A 21,004-nucleotide genomic window follows, 5' to 3' on the forward strand; every position below is an offset into this window, starting at 1 on the left:
TCTAGATATTTGAACGACCTTACCACGATTCGATTTTATTGCCACGTGGTTGTCTCTGCAATTCGTCGAATTCGTCACATTTACCTGTGGAATACACATCAACCGGTCGAGATCTTGAGGTCCACTTTACTGCGATAAATATGACTACATTAGATGATCCGGATGCCATCAACTTCGAAGGCATGTTCGAATTTATTAAAGGACCAGCGAGCTGCAAAGACGGGCGACGCAAATTCGGCCCCAGTGGTACTATACACATGACATTCGGTGACGTGAGTGTTATTTACCTCGAATTTTTTAAAATGAAATAGTTTGTTTCATTATTTTCTTCTTTAATTGGAATTCATAGATGGATTGTCGCACGCGTCCTTGGTTAATAGAACCATCCAATGGCAACAAGTTTTTATATGTGCGTCTGAAAGCAATATTCTTGCGAAAATACAATCCGAAGAAAGCAATGAATACAACCATAGTGGGACCCAGTTCTTACCGGTGCGAAACGAAAGCGCGTGTTGTGCTTACAACTTCTGAAGGTATGTTTGAAATTGCTTGCATGTCTGTAAAGCTAAGGTATCTTAACTTCCTCATCTCATTAATTTGTACTTCAGTTGTTAATGAATCCCTATCAATTCTGTTTGTTTAGGTTTGACTATAACCGCTTGTCCGCTCTCGCCCGACTCCAAAGCCTACGAGTTCGTGGAAATTTTCAGCTCTGGCTGGAACGAGCGTCCCATTTACTCAATCGCTAATCGTTCCAAAGCCATCAGTGTGGAGTATCTACGCCCTGAGAATGGGGATTTTACATTTAATTGGATGGAATTGGTTCCTAGACCAGTATTAAGTATAGCAGGTGAGCGTCGTACAGCACTTACAGATATCCTTTGCATTGCAAGGAGAAAGTTACATTTCTTTAACTTTTGCAGAAGACTGTCAGTACAAGTGCTCCGAGTTGGGGGCTTGTGTCAACGTGAGCGTTTGGTGCGACGGCATTATACACTGCCCTTCCGGAGATGATGAGACTTTCCTACAGTGCTCGGCCATTATGAAACTTCCCACTGAGATATTGGCCACCTTGTGTCTCATCATTGTGTTGCTATGCTGTGCTTTTGCCGCTTTCGCGTACAAGTGAGTGGCATCTCCCAGACTCCCAATTGAAGGGCAAGTCGAGAAATCTCATTTAGACGTTTTGCTTTCCATTGCAGGAAAATCAAGCGCAAATTCCGTGGTTCATCGGTACTACAAACGCGCCTCAAATCATTGAGTTCTATGGACACTGCCGTATTGGAAGAGAAGGAGGTGATTTGCTGACAAAACGACAATTCTGTACGATATGTTGAAATCGATCGTGTGACCACAGTCTGACCACTTTCGATCGCAACTTCAAAATTCGTACAGAATTGTGCCCCGGAACTATGCAAAATGATGCCGAGAATGGCGTCGAAGATTCATGTGCTCGTTTAAATGCGAAGCAACAAACTAATGCGAGTATGTGTACGACCCGATTCACCTGTTTTTATGCATTTGAATTTTATTCGAAAATTTCGTATGTAAGTTTTTACCCAACGTCAACTAACATTACATCTAACACAACTCTAACTGTCGTCTCTACGCAATGATCTCTGTAAGTTTGCAATACAAGAAAATGCAAAATCCATATAATTTTTTACTACTCATTTTAAGCCGAAAATGAAGACAAGCATCAAATAAACCCAGCAAATGTTTATATAAACACTTCCATATGTGTGTATAATGTGTAATCCTAGTCTAGCTATGTAATGATGTACTGCAAAGGTCATTTGTGAATGTATGTATTAGGCACAGAGGACTTTAAATGAAGCTTTAATCATAAAAATTATGTTCATGCGTTCAGCAAACTATAGCTGTACCCAAACAGAGTAATAATATTGAATCATTTTGAATTTGAGTGTTGTGGGTTGGGCCTTCTTTACGCGAAAAGCCTGGGTTCTTTAAAGGCATCCGGTAATTGTTAGTAACGATACAGACTACAGACCCCTTTCATTTGATTTCTTTTCCAATGACCAAATACTGCCATGTAGTTTTGAGAATATTCATGGCTACTGCCGTGCTAAGTTGCTTCATCGTTCGCGCTGTTTTTTATAATGTTTGAAACTAACTTTGTACATTTTCTTTTAAACAGATTATTTCCAATTTCTGCAATATCCTTTTGAGAATTATGTCTGAAAAATAAAATTTACTTCTTTGTTATAAACTTCCATGCATGAATCGAAAACAAATACACTCCTCAATTAGTTAGACGCACCCGTACTTACAATAGTATTCAGCTTATTTTGGATTGCATTAAATAAAAGTTGATGTGCAAAAGTCCTGGTTATTTAATGATAATTCAGGGATAATATTCACCAGATTTAAAAAAATTTATCAAAATTTTGTGTTTTCAAACATTTTCTTAGAGCTTATTAGAATAAAATGAAAAGTATTATTTTCAATTACATTAAAATCCGGGGAATATGTTGGCCAAGTCATAATATAAAGCTTTTGACTCGAAATACATGACTTAACGAAGACGAAGAGTTATTTTATTAAAATAAACATTTACTTCAATGCAGTTTTGAAGCGCTCAACGTTCTGTTTCTGATCAATAAAAATAAAATAAATTGTTCTATGAAACTTGATGGCATCCCGTACCATTGCTCACTTATTATGGCGGCTGAAACACACTTCTTCTTTGCGTAAATATGGAAAATTAAATTGAAAGCCATCGGGTCCCTATTAAATAAAAAGTTTTAAACGTAAAAACAACTGAACGCCAATCATTGAGCGAGTGTCAGATTGAACAGCGTTTCCTATTTTTTGTTCAATTATTCTTAATTAAGTTTTTTATTAATGAAAATATTGGTTCTTTTTACACAAGACAAAAAACGTGATTCAATGACCAACTGCAAGTCATTGAACATAGTTTAAATTTTCATAAGAAATAGTTTTTGGTCAACTAAATTGATTAGTCTAACCTATAGCCAGGAGTGTATTGGTTGGTTCTAAAGATAATTCAATTACATTGAAAGACATTGTATATGGTATTTTAGCAACGAATCGAGTGAAAGTATAGAAGAAAGACTCGCATAATGTCGACTTTGGTACCCTTTTGAACAAACCGGTATTCACTGCTTTATAGAGCTTGGCTCTTAAAGTAATATGTGTGGAAATGCAGGTTCGACAAATAAAAATTACAATTTCATTAATAAATTATTTCTTTACAAAATGAATAATTTCATTTAGAAATGGTGATATGAAATTCTGAACGCGGAACCATGGCAGCCATCTGCTCAACTCAATAAACACGTTCTCAAACCAATTTACATTACTCTTGTTTTGAACTATATCCAGTGAAGGATTAATTAAGTTTACAAAATTTAGCATAATAAAAAATCCAAACAATGCAAATTATACCTACATACACATACATATAATATTAAGTAGTGATAACTAGCCTCCGGACTTCGAAAATGTATCGCTAACCAATTGTGAGGTCACATAAGTTTTAGGAACTCGTAAATAATCCCAGCATTTATTATGCGACGCACAACATAAACTATTAATTAGAAATGTTAGTAACCAAAACAGAAAGTAGTAAATAATAAATAAAAACAAGTAAATAAATATAAAAATCATGAAATAATCTCACACGATTGCCCTGGTGCTAAACTGAAACAAACACTCGAAGAAAATATAATTAAAATGTAATCATTACAAAGTATTCTAGTTTTGAAAAAGTTATTTGCATTGTGCAGTTTGAAAGTGCAAAACCTCAAAGAGTAGGAAAAAATGTTTTTCAAAAAAGTAAGTCTTCAGATGAAAGTATCAAACAAATGAGGTTCAAACAAACAGTATAGTACTCTGAGTGCGCTGGTGTTTTAATAACGTATGTATGTATGTAAGTGAGTGTGCTGCAATAATAACAACTCTGATTGGTTAAATTGCATGCTGTGAGAAAGTAGAAAGTTTACTTCAGATCAGCATTTTTGGTTAAGCGCATTAAAATTACTAAGGTACATATACATATACGATTTGAATATCCATATATACGTATGTATATACTATATATACATATAAATATGCATATGTAGATGTGAGTGTGGTGTTTGTGGAACCTGTGAAAAAGACTTTTAATAGTTGTTCTGGTAATAAGAATTGTCAACAAAAACTTAAAATACTTATAATTATCTATTTAGTATGATATTGAATATGATGAGTTCCGAAATCGTGGATTAGAAATATTAGACCATATGCATTCATATACTGCATCGAAATTGGTGATCTTCTATTATTTCTTTATCTATCAGAGAATGCAAAAATTCAAACAGACAGAAAAACAAACGCCATCGCCTTCGATTCAAACAAGCAATTCGTATAAAAGCATTAGACTGGCATAATCATAGAGAGTGTTTCGACCACTTACGTTATATGAGATATCGTCAACAAACACTCGTGTATTGTACTTTATTTGATAACAGAGTTCAAAAGGCAAACTAGAAGCGAAGTGGCGAATTGAATGCGGCCTATTTTAAGTTACATTACTCCTGAAAATGAAATATCATAAACACTTAACTGCCGGATTAATGTTTGTTGCATATTGTTTCGGTTGAAATTTATTTAAAAAATTTCTATAAACTGCCAAACCAACGAACTTTTAATAAAGTGGAAGAATTGCTGCCAGATATATTATATGAAATTTCAGTTCTATATTGACAGGTCTAGCCGAATTTGACTTTTACTTTTGGATCAATTAAAAATACTTTTAATAAAATTAGTAATAGTTGATTAAAATATTAATGGTCATATCTCCCTCGCAAATACCAGGTTCAAAACCAGTCAATTCAAAAATTTGTAATTTACTCAATTTAGGGCACAAGACCATTAAAAGACTTTTTGGGCATCAATCAAACACGTTACAACCATTCGATTCGATAGTCAATGCCCAATTTGCACAGCATATCTACACTTGCAAATATAGTTTTCAGAAAGAAATTCGCATAACTTATTTTCACAGTGGAATCGCTGAAAACTGCAAAGCGGATTAGAGAGGCCGGGTAGGATCGAAAACTCTCCTTCCAGCTGCTGTCGCTTAGTAAGGCTCATCTCTCCGCAACCATTGGTGCGGTTACTGGTCATCGTCGAATAGGCACACACGCGGTGAGGTTAGGATCAAGACGTTAATTGCCTGTTTGGAGTAAGGCGAAGAGGAATCATCCAAGCACTTCCTCCTTCAATATCCAGTATTCGACAGACTTTGGTTAAAGCACCTCGGTAGGCAAATCTTCGGCGAACACAGTGAAGTGATTGGAATCGACATTACCCGACTTAAGAACTTTATAATAGAGTCCAAGCGCTTTGTCGAATCATAAAGGTCTTGTTGATCTGTCAGCAGTATTTGGGTGTCAGAAAGGGCAGTCGAAACTGTCTAAGTGAGATTCTCTGCAGTTGCGGAGATCTATCCCTTGACCTGACATAACCTAATGTATTAAAATTAAATGTTAATAAAATCAAATACAAATTGTAGAGTATCTCATGTTTCCCTTTGGTCCATTAGAAACTAAATTTCATTGATGGGAAGCAAGTTCTTGATTTCTTGTTTCCTCCATCGTTACCTAACATTATCACCACCTTACTATATATTGTATGTTTTGAATATCTTTTTGGATTATGTAATCTGAAAGTTTTAATTTTTTTAATCAACTCTTTGCGTAACTAGTTGCTTGCGATATGACAACGGGAAAAATAAAAATATATCAAAATTCCAAAAACAAACAATAGGGAACATACATTTGGGAGAGCTCTTTTGATATATCCTTTTCTGTGCATTGATTTCGTTTTCACTATAAGTATACTTCCATGTTTTAATTAAATCAAAAATTGTAATATGATATTGTTGTTGTTTTTCAATTATAATTACGTTTACAACATTAAAAAATCGGAAAACGTATAGTAAATATAAACACTGCCTAAAAGTAATAAAATCATAGCTTAAGTTGAATGTTTTATGAGAAATTGTGAATGTCAAAACAAAAAACCAAATGCATGTATTCATTAAGGGATCAATTGACTATAGTTGGATGTGTGAAAGTTTTTTCCTGTTAGTCAAACTGTTTAAGAGCGTTAGCGAAATAAGTAGCAAATTTTAAAGTATATTTGAGTTAATTGTGGAGAATTGGAGTTTCTTTCTTCTTAAACTGAAATTAGACTTAAACGCATACATAATTACAATTACATATTGCATGTATACATACGAGTATTTACATGAAATTTTAATCAAATACAAACATACGCAGACAATAAAATCACAAATTAAATACATATTTACGTTACACTGTGAACTATTTTGAGGATAAGCGAATAAAATATTTTACTGAGCAAAAATGCGATTTAAGAAACAAAATCTTTGCGAACGATACTGCATAAGAAACATGATAAACATATTTACTCTTAATGCTATTTATGAAAGGGAAGCAAGAATGAAACCAACTATGAATTTATTTTTTAGCAAAGTATGATGATGGCAATGTAGTAGTCATGGACATAAATCTCATCCTAAAACAGAATCACCTACATATACTGCTCAAAGTATATACATACATATATATTTCTAAATGTAAGTCTACATAAATAACACGATCATAAAAAACAGCATTAAAAATTAAGAAAGAAACAACAAAAACAAAATGAACATGAGGGCAACAAATAATGCTGATAAACATATATGCGAAGTGAACAAAACTACAAATCAAGCGTTCAAATTGAAAATTATGTATTGTGCAGATTTGAAAACGCAGCGAAAATTTAGTTGGTTAAGAAATAATTCAGTGTACTAAATATAAAAATATAAACAAAAACGTTAAATGCAAACTTTTAAACTTACAATTTATTAAAAATAAATACACTAAATTTGATCAGTAATTTGCGAAAATAATCAAACAAAAATAAAGTTAATAATTAAACATACGAATATTTAGCGAGACTTTTTCAGACTTGTGCAGTAAATTACAAAAACAAAAAAACATTAATAATAATTATTCAAAAAGTTGAAATCATATCATAAGAAATGAAATAAATAAAGAAATGTTTATAAAGAAATATAGTCTTTGCATATGAGATATCAGTTGTTTAAATAGGTGGGGAACTGTGTATCCTCCGAAGGCGCGGGTATTGTTACCCCGCCAGTATCTACAGCTGGCTCATGCGGCAGTGAATCTATACTTTCAATTGGTAAGAAACAATCAGCAGACATCTGAAAACGTGGGGTTAGAAAACGTAGTAAATGTATACAGAGCATGTATTTTAAGGCATACCTCATTTTTATTTCGTAATTTGTGGAGATTCTTAGAAGAGCCGGTACGTGTTGCATCCATAGAATCTAAATCAAGGATTATCTTACTTAGGATAATATGTAATAATGCAAGAACTAACCTTCGTGATTAACGATTAATCCTTTTTTGTGATCACTTTTGTGTGCCTGCAGGCGTTCACAGCTTATTGTCACATAATTACACAAGTCGCACGCAATTTTTTTATACTCCTCCAAATGGTTCAAACGCATATGGCGTTTGTATGCGCTGGTTTGAATGCAGAAGAAGTCGCAGTGTTTGCATTTCAATTTTTCGGCCTTGAATAGTTAAAATATTGTATAATATACATTACAAGTTGGGGCGGTATTAACTTACCTTCTCGTGGCGCAGCTGGTGTTTGTGTAAGACGCTGGGATCTCTGGTTGAAAATTTGCATATTTTACAATGTAAAGGCTTTTCGCCCGTGTGTTGGCGCATATGGATCTACAAAGAAACTATTTAATGCGAATACAAACAGTATTATTTTCACGCACAATCAAACTGGCCTTGCGCGCCATTTTCTTGCCGCATACATTGCATATAAATGGTTTAATTTTATTATGTACCGCCTTGACGTGTTTCGAAAGTGTTTTGCCATTTACGAAATTCCGATTACAAATTTCACAAGTCTTTTCAGCGTAATACTTATTTTTGTTTACAGGAGCAGCGGGAACAGCGTTCACATCAGTATGCTTCAAGTCCTGCTGCAAGCGTTTGCGTTGCACTGCTCGTAAAGAGCGGAGAACTCGCAACCGCCACTTCTTATGGGCCCGCATATGACGCCAAACAAGTACTGCATGAATTTATGATAAAATAAACGATTTGATTATTAAGACATAATTCTCACCAGACGCATGTGCCTTGTACTCGCATTGTGGGCACTGTAATAGATCTACATCTATTTGGTGTGCTTTCCACAGGTGTGCCGTGCAACGCCTCCAGTTTGTCAGCTCGACATTACACTCATAGCATTTGAATTTTTGAACTGCATTCGGGCTTGTATGACACTTAGTATGTAATGACAGTTTCGATTCATTTTCAAATTTATAAGGACAGGAGTTCGTTACAGGACATCTTAAATTGAGGAATATGAATTATCACATTTACATTTACTCTAGATATTTTTTAGAATTACCCCTTAATCATTTTGGAACGTAGCACTATTCGAAAGCTTTTAAATGGCATTGGTCGTATTTCCAGTTTCACAACCTTCTCTTTTTCAGTTTCGATCTGTAAGTTTTGTAAATCATCTGATTCCTCAGTTTCAACTGTCTGACAATTTTTATTAATTGGAGCAAATGAATTTCCCTCTTTCAACGGCCTTTCTGCGACTTTTGGTGTACATTTGTGATATTCAATGAAATGTCCTCGTAAGTCCTCGAGTAGTGTATATTGCCGAAAACAGATATTGCAAACATAGATAATATTTGTATCCATATTTACATCATTTAATGACATCCCTACAGAATCTGGGTAGGAGTTAATTAAATCTTCACTGCTCATTGCAAACAATTTTTAACATTTAAACTACGACTTTATTGCTATTGCAAATTCGTTTATTTGATTATTTCTGATAACAACATAAATATTTACGAATGTCATGAATTGGAAGTGCAATGATGAATGAGAAGAAGTACACTCACTTACACTCGTTTTGTATTACGCCTTGTAGCAATTCACAATAAATATAAATTACCTGTAAAGGCAAGAGAGATAGAGCTTATTCTTGCCAAAAAACTTAACGCTCTGAAGATTTAAGCCATCAGTTGATGTATACAATTGAATTTTGGTTTTAATTTTAACCATAAAAATGTGTGCGTTGATTTTTTTAATTCATTTATTTTTTTTTTTATTTATTTGGAACTTTCGAATTGAAAACATAACTTCAAATGCTGTATATGGCTATGAAACCAATAAGAGAGTGTAGCAAATAATGTTGCGGTTATGACAATAGTTATGGATATGGAGTTATGTTATAGCAACTCTAATTTAACTTTAAGACTTCCGAATGATAGAAAAATATCGCCTCATATTTTATATCAGCCGGTTTGCTAATGTTTGGAATAGGTATAATAGATAAAATACTTAAATACTCCACTGAAATATAAGAATCATTCAAAACTTTAGCTCATTTCTATAATGAGAGTATTTAGTATCACACATATGTTTTCATACCTTACTACATTTGTAGCAATTGTAGAAAACTTCAGTACACACTTTAATTTAATTATATTTTGACATTTATTTTGGTTCATCAAAAAGAGTGTACAAAACATGTGAGAAGTAGGAATACCCCATTTGAGTCATGCAGTATTGCCAGGCCGCAGAATATCGTTATAGCAAAAAACTAAAATCCAAGAAATGTCAAAGAAGCATTTCAAACATCAACGTTTTCTCGGATATGTTTGTCTCTTTCTGGCAATTGCTGATTTATTTTAATCAAAATATAGCAAGCCAGACATTACTGTGATTGCTGTCATTGGAAAAGCGAAAATTCAACCACCGAAAAGAACAAGGCAATAAAACAAAGAGGAATTTGAAAGTGTACGCAATTGGCAAAATATGAATTTTTAGTCAAATCATTAGTCTATATATTTGCTAAATCGTTACCTTAATTGTCGAATTCGAAGCGATGGCCAGCGCATTAGAAAACTATGTTAACAATGTGCGGACAAAAAGTAGTGAAGGTGGGTGACAATATACTCCTCGAGACGGTAAATCATGCACCGTACTGAGAAGTAGGATTAGTGACCGGCAAAATAAGTTTTTTTAATGATTTTCTAACTAGTTTTTCGCAATGATTGTAATGTCTTCAAACAGGAAATTTCCGCATAATGGTGGAGCAATTGAATGACTCTATCGAAATACTCCCACGTTATTGGGACTTGCTAGATAATGTCCTGGAGACGTTAGATATTCAACAGCATTCGCTGGGAGTGCTTTATGTGTTGCTAGCCAAATTCAATGGCGCTCCGGTTAGTTAACTGTTTTTTTATAATATGGGAATCAATAATTCTGTTTTCCTTTTTAGAACGCAAATGCGGATCTACCACAATTGTTCAATCTTTATAAAGAATTTATCAGTCAATGTAACGGTGAACAAGTTCGGTATGCTACTTATATTTGTAAGTATCGAAATTTTTATATTATATTAACAAGGACTTTTTTTTTGTAATTACAAACCATTTCTTATATATTTTATAGACTATGATCTATGTCACATGTTTACGAACCTTATTGTTGATCATCCATACTGCATTCAGGGAATTAAAATTGTCGCACAAGCCATCGAAAAAATTCGTCTGTGTGACTCGCAGCAAACCAGCATTCATTCTGATCTCTGCCAGCTGAGTTTGAAAGCGAAGTGCTTCAAAACCGCGCTAAGCTTTCTAGATGTTGATATTACCACCATATCTACTGCATCTGAAATTCGAGGGCAATGCTCGGCTGTAAGTAATAATAAATATATTCTTTAATTCACTCTTTGTAGTTGATTTTGCGTTTATCCTTAGGATACCAATAATGACGCCAAATATTTTCTTCTCTACTATTACTACGGTGGTATGATATATACAGCTGTTAAAAACTTCGATCGCGCGTTGTATTTCTTTGAAGTGTGTATATCCACTCCCGCTGCGGCCATGTCACATATAATGTTAGAAGCCTATAAGAAATTCGTGCTAGTTTCGCTAATTCTACATGGAAAGGTAGGTATTATCATTGTCTTTATAATGAACAATATTCAAATTTAGATTGTCATTTATTGTATATAATTTAGGTTTTACCAATACCAAAATCTTCTGCGCCAGTGATTTCACGGTTTATGAAGCCTCTCGCGCAGGCTTATCATGACTTGGCAACTGCTTACGCGTCATCATCCAGTGATGAACTACGAATTGTTATGAACAAATCCAGCGAAACCTTTATTCGAGACAAAAATATGGGTTTAGTGAAACAGGTATTGATCAATAACAACATACGCATTTATATATATTTAAATGATGAAATTGTTCCCAGGTTGTTACTTCGCTTTATAAGAAAAATATACAGCGGTTAACCAAAACGTTTTTGACGCTCTCCCTTTCGGATGTTGCAAGTAGAGCTCAATTGGCAGATGCGGCCGAGGCGGAAAGATATATTTTCAATATGGTTTGTTTTGGCAATTACATATAACAAAATAGCACATATATAACCTCTTATACCTTTTTTGTTCAGATAAAATCCGGTGAAATTTATGCAACTATAAACAAAAAGGATGGTATGGTAGTTTTCAAAGATGATCCTGAAAAATACAATTCCCCTGAAATGTTCCTTAAAATTCAAAAAGATATGGCACATACGATGGATTTGATAAGGCAAATTACTAAAATGGAAGAAGACATTTTACTCAACCCAATGGTTAGCGTGTTAACTAATATATTTTATTATTTCCCTCAAATAATTCATTTCATGTCATATTTAATTGCAGTATGTTAAGAAAGCTTTAGGGAACCAAGAGGATGAACTAACGTCTCAGCATGCAAAATCATTTTCCGGGTAATTATAGAAAGTTTCCTTTAATATGAAAAAAATATAATATTCCTATTGGTATATTTCTAGTGATCCAACGGATTGATGATATCCCAAAAGCAAAAATACTGCAACCGCGCTTTTGTCAAACGAAAACTTATACGGAATCTACTTCATCTGCTTCGTGCTCAAATGCATTTCTTCTGTATTCAACAAAGAATTTGTCAGCAGCAAAACTTTGCCTATTAAGACCTATTAAAGAATTGTTTTTAAATTCATATTTTCACGTTTATTATTATTTATAATTTTATTATGAAATGAAAAACAAAAAACTCGTTTAATATAATGTAACTGAGGGTTAGAAGTCTGGAAATTATCTCCGGTTCTACTAAATATATTCCCCATGTGCCACTTTACTTCAAAAAAATGAGGAATTGTGTGTTACACATATAACAAGTTAGGAAGGGCAAATTTAGGCCCTAATCCAATATTTTATATGCTTACAATTTATAAAGTTCAAAGTGGAGAAATAACTTCCATTGTTGGTACAATTTTAAACATTTTTTTTTTTGAAAACGGAAACAAAGGCACGCAATCTGATATATCATCATCATTAGGTTGTAAGGACCAGACCAAGGTATAAACTGTTTGTATTAATATAATCGTTTTAAGGACGAGAACTTTTATTCAGGTACTTGTCACTGACCATTTAGCCCACCAAACTATAGTATATCCCAGAATATAACTTAATTTTGCTGAGTATCTTACATATTAACGGATATATACGGAATAAAGACCTCCGACATTTTTAAAACACGTATATGCGGCTAGAAGAAGTAATGACACGATTTTATCCATTTTCAGCACCAGTCTCTCAGATTTACTGACACTTTCGGTCTAATTTCGACCTTTTTGGATGACCCACCCCTCCAGTGCAGTATTTGTGCAAAGTTTAAAGTTGGTTGATTCATATATAGTAAAGTGAAAGAATCGGATTAAATTCAAAATTACATTATATGGGCAGCAGAAGTGGTTGAGAGCCAGATTTGCCCAAACTATATGTTACTGTTGTAACGATTATCTAAACCTTGATTAGACGGAAAAACGTGTGTCTAGTTGTCATCGAACGAGAGGTATCAAAAAACGAGCTGCTTCGAAAGACGGATAGTGTCATGTGCGGAATATTTGGGTGGTGGTTTGATTCCAAGGACGCAATTCACTGGAAGGAAGTCGCGGAAGATGTTAATGGATCCACTGTGAGTGACGTTTAAGGCGCGTCGGAAGTTGTCTGAGTCCGAATTCTTATCGGCGTATTGGTTGATGTCGTCAACATACTGTAAGAAGATTGATGACCCTGGAAGACAGTTGTGGTTCAAGCGGATGAGACAAGTAGCTCCCACGGTCCTAAACTACGCAGCCCCAATATGGATGCAGTAGAACGCAGTTGGGAAGCTTCAGACTTGTCAAAACACCGGTCTCCGGACAGCTACAGGTTGCCTCTTGATATCTCCGGTCGAGCACCTTCACAATGAGACCCATATGCTACCTGTCAAGGAGCATAACGAAATGCTCTCCAAACAGTTTCTGTTGGGAAGCCTTCGCAGAAATCATCCCTGCAGTCACCTACTGGAAGCGAGCCGCCTCCCAGAGCCATCAAGAGTACCTTCCTGAAATACGTCGATGACCTAAAAGACTATACCGACAGGACTTCGGATGCGACAAACTATAGACAAGCACTGAACAGAGGAGCTATTAACACCTTCATTCACCCCCTCACCGAGAATGGCGTACTTGGAGAAACAACACCCCCAAAGCAGACACAGAGCTCGAGTTGCGAGTCGCGAAACTAGAGTGATCCTTGCGCAACTTCGTTCTGGATACTGTAGCAGACTGAACTACTACTTATCTAGACTAGAACCTGACATACTCAACATATGTCCTGCATGCAAAGAGTCCCCGCATGATACTAATCACCACGTTCCATGTCCCCTTAATCCTACTCATAACACCCCTTTCCCTTTGGTCTGACCCTATCGAAACAGCTCGTTTCCTGGGCCTCCCGTTAGATGACAATTAGGCTAGGCTTGTCGGTTCAGGCGGGCTTGAGTACCTGTTACAAGAACAACAGTAGTTCCCTGTATAACTTAATGCATCTAATGTTTTTTGTAAGTCACTAGCAGTTTTCAGTATTAACTTTGCGTGTGGGGGTGAGCATGTGTATTATCCGATTTCTTTAATTTTAATACTGTTTCTACCGTATAGTCAATTGCCAAATGAAAATGTCTCCAGTTAGTTTATGTAGCTATAGTAGTTTGTGCGATATGTACCACGGCCACTTTTAGTATATTTTGGTACTACAAATGTACTAGGGCTCTTAAAATTATTCGATTAACCTGAAAACCGATTATTCGAATATCCGGTTTGTAACCGTTCGTACGAATATTAACCGGTTAGTACTATTCGATTAGTCGCAACGTTACGACTATTCGAATAGTCGTTCTACTGCGGTTATTCGAATAGTTATACTGTCACTGTCAATGAAAATTGTTTGAAATCCAAGCAGACTTTGATATTTGTTTGTTTTTACTTTTGAAAATGTCAGTTGTGCGCATTTTTTCTGTGTTTTACTTTTTTCAATAAAAATGGAAATTGAATGAACTTACACTATTCGAATAGTCGACAACGAACGGTTAACCGGATAGGCGGAAATGAGCGGTTAATCGAATAGTCGATGACTGACGACTATCCGAATAGTGCAAACCGAATATTATTATTCGAATTATTCGGTTAGTCGATTAGTCGAATACCAAGAGCTCTAAAATGTACCTCTTTACCTATGATCTTATATACCCAAAGTATACACCCCTCCTCATAAATTTTAAATTCTTTCTTTATTTTGAACTAAAAGTGGTTATTCGGAAGTTAGGTGATCTTAGGTTTGTTTCCACCCAAACTAACCTTTTATTTGCCAATTAAACTGTTAAATAATCACTTTGAACATATTACAGCCAGCAAGCAGAATTAAAATATAATTATTAAAGGACAGAAAAAATATTTCATAAGCACTTATAAAGAATTTTGATAAGATATCGATGAACTGGTTTTCCTTTACGAATTTGTTTTACAATACCGACTTATGTATGTACAAATGTGCATATGCATTTTGCATCAAGTACATTTCTTGATTTGCGTTGGGTGAGTACATATGAAGGTATTATGTAAACGCTTTATATAGTATAATTGTAAAAGGGATCTTAAAGTATATACATATGCTATTTTATTCGAATTCGACTATTAATGTAATAATAAATTGATTTCTAATAACAATCTATGAATATTTTTTGCATGATTCACAACCTTTTCATTAATTCTAATAAGCACGTAGATAAAGATATCTTTATATATAAATATAAAAACCAAATAGTGACCTAACCGCAAATAGACTGTAGTTTTCAATAATAAGAATTTATTGTTTGCAAAAATTTTACATTAGATAGCACAATTGGCAGATATATAAATTTTCTAATAATATAAGCAAAACAATTTATATATATTATTGTTATTTATTAGTAATCGTTGTCCCCGGTACAACGAAGTTAAAAAATGTTCGCCGAATTTCTTCCATTTAATACTCCAAAGCTCTCCGCATCAATTCAAACCATATGGTATTTGTGAGTTTTCATACTCTCGCAACAAAGTTTCTAAGAGAGTATTACAGTTTTGTTCACATAACGGTTGTTTTTAAGTGGGCGCGGACCCACCCCAAATAGATTTTTTGTATATGTATATGAAATTCGGTATATAATATTTCCCATACTTCCCATATAACTCCATTTTGAATTCCATCTGATTCATTCACTTTATTATACATATATGTGCACTTGTGCAAAAATTGTGGAAATCGGACTATAACTTTTCGAACATGAAAATTTCAGTGCCTAAGGGGAATTTTTAACCGAAAAAATAGGTAAATCTCCGAGATATTTTAATTTAGTTCAGAGGGAATCGTTTTCTTCTAATGGTGTATCTCTTTACTAAAAATGGTTGAAATCGGGTCATAACTTCCCCTAGCTCCCATATACTTTATTTTCGTATTATCAAACTTCCGGTAGACTTTATACCGCATATATCGGTTAATATGTGAGATATATTAGCTAAAATAAGTCAGCATATAGTCTTAGATATAGTGTATGTTAGTGGTAAAAATGAGTGAAATCGGTTCAGGAATTACCTCAGTCCTCATACACAAATTTATGTGTTATCAAATCGTGTGTTATCTTAATAAAACTGATTCAATAAATTGGGAAAGTATAAAATGTTCGGTTGTACCCGAACTTAGCCATTCCTTACTTGTTATTCATTCGTTTGTACGTCAGTATTCTTGCTTTTACAAACGGATCATTTAGTGGTGATTAACCCATTCCCTCCCATTGTACTCGCTTGGGTACTGAAAAAAATCGTGTTTTTTTAACTAAGTGAGTACAATGGGATCGATTGGGTTTTCTGTAGCATTTTTTTCTGTACCCAAGCGAGTACAATGGGAGGGAATAGGTTAAAATAAGATACTTCCAAAAATTAAAAACAATATTTAACATAAACTGTATAGAACTAAGTCTCGGGTGCAAAGGATTCCAGTCAATTATTGCGAAATTTTCCAACTCATAAGCGGTTTTATGATCGACTTTTATAATCGCCTTAATTTAGTAATTGCATACATATACTCGTACAAAGGAGTATATTTATTAATAAATTTATACTTTTATGATCATTGTTCTGATTGTAAATTTATCAGAGTGTGTATAAATACATTACGGCATCAGCAGCAATTGAAATTCATAAAGCGTTCTCAGGTTGTGGCGTGTTTTGTATCTTTAATTAATATCACGCCATTAATATGCCGATAACTGTCAGCCACATGGGTGGTACATACATATGTAGATAAGATTATTAGTGGATTTATATGGTTATCTATCCGAAATCTGATAAGAAATGAAAACAAATGATTAAGAGCAAATATTTCAATATTTTGCAAAACGCACTCTTTGCGCTTGATATTAATTTTGATTTAAATTTAAGACGCTGCATTTTTACTTACCGATTGGCAATTCTTATTATCCTTATGAAGCTTTTTGATGGAGTTCAACTGTAATCTTCCATAACTCTAAGTTCTCCAGAACTCGAATTCTGGAATTGACAATAAATTGACAAATTTCATACAAATTACCTTCCGTAACTCGGATACCTCTCTAACTAGAAGTTTTTTTGTGGATTATGGTGATTCGAGTTAGGGAAGTTCAACTGTATTTATAAATATATTTGGGACCGTGGCCGTGACCGTGTTCTGGTCCAATATTTGAACTCAATTACTAAATGTATTCATTACTAAATGTGATATTATTTCTTAAATGTGATATATATTCTTATTTTCTCAGTTTATATCAGCATATCACTATATACTCATGAAGAGTGTTGGTGATTTTTTTAAAAATGCATTAAACAAAAGCAAAATTGTTTGTATGAATAGCTAATATTTACGATTTATTGAGCTTAGTTTACTAAATGTGTTCCTGAATACCATACATAACGACTAGCTGCTTCGGAAAATCTATAAATTATAATTGCAATTATATTATATAACGATTTAGGGTATAAATATATATAATTTTGATGGATATTAAAATATCATAACATTTAAATACTACATATGAATGCATGTATGCACCTACTTACATAAGTACTATCACAATTTGTATGTGTAAATTCTCGATTTGCCAAAGAGCCCTCCTTATACTATCTTTAATGATGCATAGGTCATATAGTACTGTTTACAAATGTATAGATATATGTTGTCAAAATAACGGTTTATTTACACATAAATATTTTAAACTCGAAATTTACTTATTTTCTAAGATTTCTTTTCCTATGTGACAGTTTTATATTGAATCAGCGATTTATATATAAATAAGTTTGTATATAGGAGTATATACTATTTATATATGGGATTTTGCTTTTATATAAATTTATACTGAAAGAATAGCCCTGTATATATATCTATAATAATACATAGATATTTACACATACATATATAGATTATTGGGACTTAATTTAATGCACATGTACATATACACATAAATTGTATTTCAAAGTTGACTTACATGCAATATTTGTTATATAAATATGAGGAGTGTCTTTTCAAGAGAGGATATTTACATTTTTATTTTTTTAATTAATTTTTAACTTGTTCTCAGTGATAATATACAAAATTTTGTCACTTGGATTATGATCTGAACGAGATAGTTTCCAAGTATAAAATCTTTAAATAGGAGCGTCTATTTGAAAACGGATTGTTTTAACCAAAAAAAAAATAGCTTTATTCATAGCATAAAAGGAGTAAGGACTAGGAGATGACGGGTTCTAAAATTTGACTTTAGATAATTTGGATGTGGTAGAACGACCAATGAAAGAATGCAAGAAGAAAGCTATTTCAAGTTTACTCAAGAAACAGTTGGGAGAAATGGTACAATTTATATGAACTGAGATGGCAATCAAAACTGCAGCACTGAAGAAAGAATACTGAAATGGGATATATATTGCAAAAGGGGATAATTACAACTTTAGAATTATGTAGCTCTAAATGAAAAGGTCCTATTTTTGTCAAATTGTGTAGTTAGTACAAAGTAATGACATAGTTCCCAAACACAAATGCTGTTTTTCATTAGGACTGTCAATATTTCCCTTATAACGTTTTCTTATTTTGTGAGAAAATAGCTAAGATGTAGACAACCCCCTTTAAAAAGACACTACTCATATCTCTTTGTCAAAATGTTGCAGTAGTTTAAGTCAACTCAAGCTAAGCAGGTGTTAAAATTTTTATTGAACTAGTGAACGACTTCCTCACCTGCTGTTTCTAAATAATTGATCGCGCCACGAGTCTCAGTTGGCCAGAATAACACAATTTGCCAAAAGTAGTTAATGTCGACTTAAGCTACTTCAACATACTGATGCGGTTATTCAAAAAGATTTGCAGTTGCAATTAACGAAGTAGTTATAAATTATAATAATTATTTGTGAACCACTTGTGTCTGCGGGGCTTTGAAGGGCAATATTTCGTGTTTGACCGAAGTAAATGAAATGAACTGTAAATTACAATAAAATGTTTCATGCATTAGTCGCGCTTATAAATATGCATGAGCGCATATGAATTTAAGTATATACAATGATATCCATCCATATATACATATGTACATATGTACGTGTGTCGGTGTGAAATATGTCGTTCAATCTCATGCAGCTCTAAGTGGTGATATTGCTTTTAAATGCCGCACTCTAGTAATAATAGAAACGAGTTTTCAACTGCATAATACCGTAATTAACCTCGTAAACACATACTTACTGTATGTAAGCAGTATGCATATGTGATTAGTGTGGCGTGCGTGTGTGAGTGTTGGTATGTAAATTGAAATCAGTGCACTTCTTATAGTGAACCAGTCAAACGGGGGTTTATAGAGTGCCTGCATTAAATTGGATCTTCTGGCGGATTGATTTTGATGTTTCCGAGCGCATTCATGGCGTTCGCGAAGGTGACCGAAGGACGCATTGTAGGAGCGGATAGACTGGACGTGGTGACCTCTCGGTAGTTATTAGCTGCCTCGGCGAATTGCATTAGTCGTGTGGTGGAAGTGGCGACGGTATTTATGGGCGTATTGCCTGTGGTGTTTGCCGCAAGTCGCAACGATGCTCGGCGACTGGATACCCGACGCGAACTGGGGTACAACTGGCGTTCGCTGACACAAGTCGTCATGTTATCCATTATTGGTATCTGCGAGAGGCGATCATAATATTTAATTATTTTGTGTTCGTGATTGTCCGCGCCCAATTCGAAATCATCCGTAGACTTGCTGTGTTTCTCAGTGTCCAGTGGCACATAGGCCAAGTAGCACGGCGCCAGAGTGACAATTATTCGCAGCGCTGCGCATTCCAATTTTTGCAAAATTGTCGACAGTTTAAGCGCCATCAGATAAACCAATCACACCGGTTGAAGCAGCATAGAAGGAAAATAGCAATATTAAAAATAAGCAAATGAAATACTACTTTTTAGTAGCGGACTTCACCGATAAGCCAAGCAACTAACACCATCACACCGCCAGCAACACCGCCAACTATCTTTGTAAATGTTGCAATACCATGCAATCTAACGGTCTACGTATGCAGTTGGTAACGCTTGACGGTGTGGCTGCGCGCAAATTGCTGAGGGCTACAAGCTATGGCTGCAATGCTGAAATACTACAGCGGATCAGCTATGCGATGCAATTAACCTGTTTTCGCCTTTCGCTCGTGCAGTGCTTCGTTCGATCGCAACACGATGCCGCTGTTACTTTTGCTGGGCAGATTGTCCTTATATTCCATGCTCATTATGGTAGAAATGGCCGCATGCGCCACCGGTAGATTGTCGTAGATGCACACGTAGATCCTGTGGCTGACGTAGACCACAATGAAGCAAAGGATGATCACGAGCAGCAGGATGAAAACGTACGCCAATATTGTGGGTATGTAAACGATCGTGTCTAGCATTGTGAATCGCGCTGATTCGAACGATTCGTTGCTACAGAAAATTTTATTGTTTATTTGTTTTCGTTTCACTTTACTTTTTTTTATAATAATGACTTTCAAATTTTCAAAAATATCTTTGCGTTGCCAGCAGTTCTAGCGCGATACGCCTCTTAAACGTATGAGTAGTTAATAAACAGAATATTCTTTGATCTCCGTTGCCGTTCCGCGAAGCGAGACACTCAAACGCTCTGAACCGACTGTTCGTGTCCGTTCCTTTGTTTATTGTTTTTGCGGTTTGTCAAGTGTGCAATCGGCTGCATGACTGGTTAGACTTGTTGACTAATGGTGCAGATTCTTTTCGGAGTTTTGTTCGTGTGAGAGTGTCGCTACCTGACGGGCAGGCATAGAAGAGCGTAGAAGGCTCATTCGGCTTTCTGTTGGCTGAGGTTTTAGGTTTGATAAGTGCTGTGGGGGGGCGGATCGCAGCCATCGCCTCGTCTATGAGAGCTATAAAATTCTCTGCACTCAGCGCTGTTGCTATCATTTCGTATGCCGATAAACAGTTAGCATTCATCGAGCGCTGT

General features: G+C 34.7%; 4 protein-coding genes across 6 annotated transcripts in view; 2 read left to right on the forward strand and 2 right to left on the reverse strand.

The window, feature by feature from the left end:
- Positions 1-6,621, forward strand: part of LOC105211555 (uncharacterized) — a 54,287-nt gene extending 47,666 nt beyond the window's left edge. Inside the window, exons 12-16 of one of the 2 annotated variants that reach the window (XM_011183055.3) lie at positions 6-272; positions 350-533; positions 644-850; positions 924-1,125; positions 1,182-6,621. In XM_011183055.3, coding sequence (XP_011181357.3) covers positions 6-272; positions 350-533; positions 644-850; positions 924-1,125; positions 1,182-1,308 — 987 coding nt within the window. In that variant the 3' untranslated portion in view covers positions 1,309-6,621. The remainder of the gene's footprint in view (positions 1-5; positions 273-349; positions 534-643; positions 851-923; positions 1,126-1,181) is intronic. The other variant, XM_011183056.3, reaches the window with a different exon arrangement.
- Positions 6,622-6,978: 357 nt separating this feature from the next.
- On the reverse strand, positions 6,979-9,216 carry LOC105211557 (zinc finger protein 91). Of its 2 annotated transcripts, XM_054229634.1 has the most exons (8): positions 9,058-9,216; positions 8,497-8,830; positions 8,209-8,435; positions 7,856-8,154; positions 7,698-7,805; positions 7,444-7,639; positions 7,326-7,390; positions 6,979-7,264 (listed from the first exon to the last, which is right to left on the reverse strand). In XM_054229634.1, exons 2-8 carry the CDS (start codon positions 8,817-8,819, stop codon positions 7,133-7,135), a joined length of 1,350 nt encoding a protein of 449 aa, XP_054085609.1. In that variant the 5' UTR covers positions 8,820-8,830; positions 9,058-9,216; the 3' UTR covers positions 6,979-7,132. The 2 variants fall into 2 exon arrangements, with proteins under 2 accessions (XP_054085609.1, XP_011181360.1); XM_011183058.3 differs by lacking the exon at positions 9,058-9,216 and having other exon boundaries at positions 8,497-9,022.
- A 524-nt stretch (positions 9,217-9,740) lies between these two features.
- Positions 9,741-12,150, forward strand: LOC105211558 (COP9 signalosome complex subunit 3). Its single transcript, XM_011183059.3, has 10 exons — positions 9,741-10,048; positions 10,182-10,336; positions 10,393-10,486; positions 10,566-10,810; positions 10,874-11,068; positions 11,140-11,319; positions 11,379-11,510; positions 11,577-11,759; positions 11,830-11,897; positions 11,961-12,150. The coding sequence occupies exons 1-10, from the start codon at positions 9,994-9,996 to the stop codon at positions 11,974-11,976; spliced, it is 1,323 nt and encodes a 440-aa protein (XP_011181361.1). The 5' UTR covers positions 9,741-9,993; the 3' UTR covers positions 11,977-12,150.
- A 5,228-nt stretch (positions 12,151-17,378) lies between these two features.
- LOC105211559 (uncharacterized) lies at positions 17,379-20,717 on the reverse strand. The gene is made up of 2 exons (XM_029039836.2): positions 20,186-20,717; positions 17,379-19,838 (listed from the first exon to the last, which is right to left on the reverse strand). Exons 1-2 carry the CDS (start codon positions 20,439-20,441, stop codon positions 19,387-19,389), a joined length of 708 nt encoding a protein of 235 aa, XP_028895669.2. The 5' UTR covers positions 20,442-20,717; the 3' UTR covers positions 17,379-19,386.
- Between the last annotated feature and the right edge of the window lie 287 nt (positions 20,718-21,004).

Source organism: Zeugodacus cucurbitae, chromosome 4 (genome assembly GCF_028554725.1).
Source record: "Zeugodacus cucurbitae isolate PBARC_wt_2022May chromosome 4, idZeuCucr1.2, whole genome shotgun sequence".
Lineage (NCBI taxonomy): Eukaryota > Metazoa > Arthropoda > Insecta > Diptera > Tephritidae > Zeugodacus > Zeugodacus cucurbitae.

What these genes read in the sequence shown, in the direction of transcription:
- LOC105211559 (XM_029039836.2), bottom strand. Translation starts at nt 20,441, where the DNA reads ATGCTAGACACGATCGTTTACATACCCACAATATTGGCGTACGTTTTC. An exon ending in CGAGCGAAAGGCGAAAACAG is followed by an intron (nt 19,839 to 20,185) that starts GTTAATTGCATC and finishes TGGAATGCGCAG; the next exon opens with CGCTGCGAATAATTGTCACT.
- LOC105211558 (XM_011183059.3), top strand. Translation starts at nt 9,994, where the DNA reads ATGGCCAGCGCATTAGAAAACTATGTTAACAATGTGCGGACAAAAAGT. An exon ending in TTCGAGGGCAATGCTCGGCT is followed by an intron (nt 10,811 to 10,873) that starts GTAAGTAATAAT and finishes GTTTATCCTTAG; the next exon opens with GATACCAATAATGACGCCAA. An exon ending in AAAGATATATTTTCAATATG is followed by an intron (nt 11,511 to 11,576) that starts GTTTGTTTTGGC and finishes TTTTTTGTTCAG; the next exon opens with ATAAAATCCGGTGAAATTTA.
- LOC105211557 (XM_011183058.3), bottom strand. Translation starts at nt 8,864, where the DNA reads ATGAGCAGTGAAGATTTAATTAACTCCTACCCAGATTCTGTAGGGATG. An exon ending in CGCGCAAGGCCAGTTTGATT is followed by an intron (nt 7,806 to 7,855) that starts GTGCGTGAAAAT and finishes GTTTCTTTGTAG; the next exon opens with ATCCATATGCGCCAACACAC. An exon ending in AATTACGAAATAAAAATGAG is followed by an intron (nt 7,265 to 7,325) that starts GTATGCCTTAAA and finishes CCACGTTTTCAG; the next exon opens with ATGTCTGCTGATTGTTTCTT.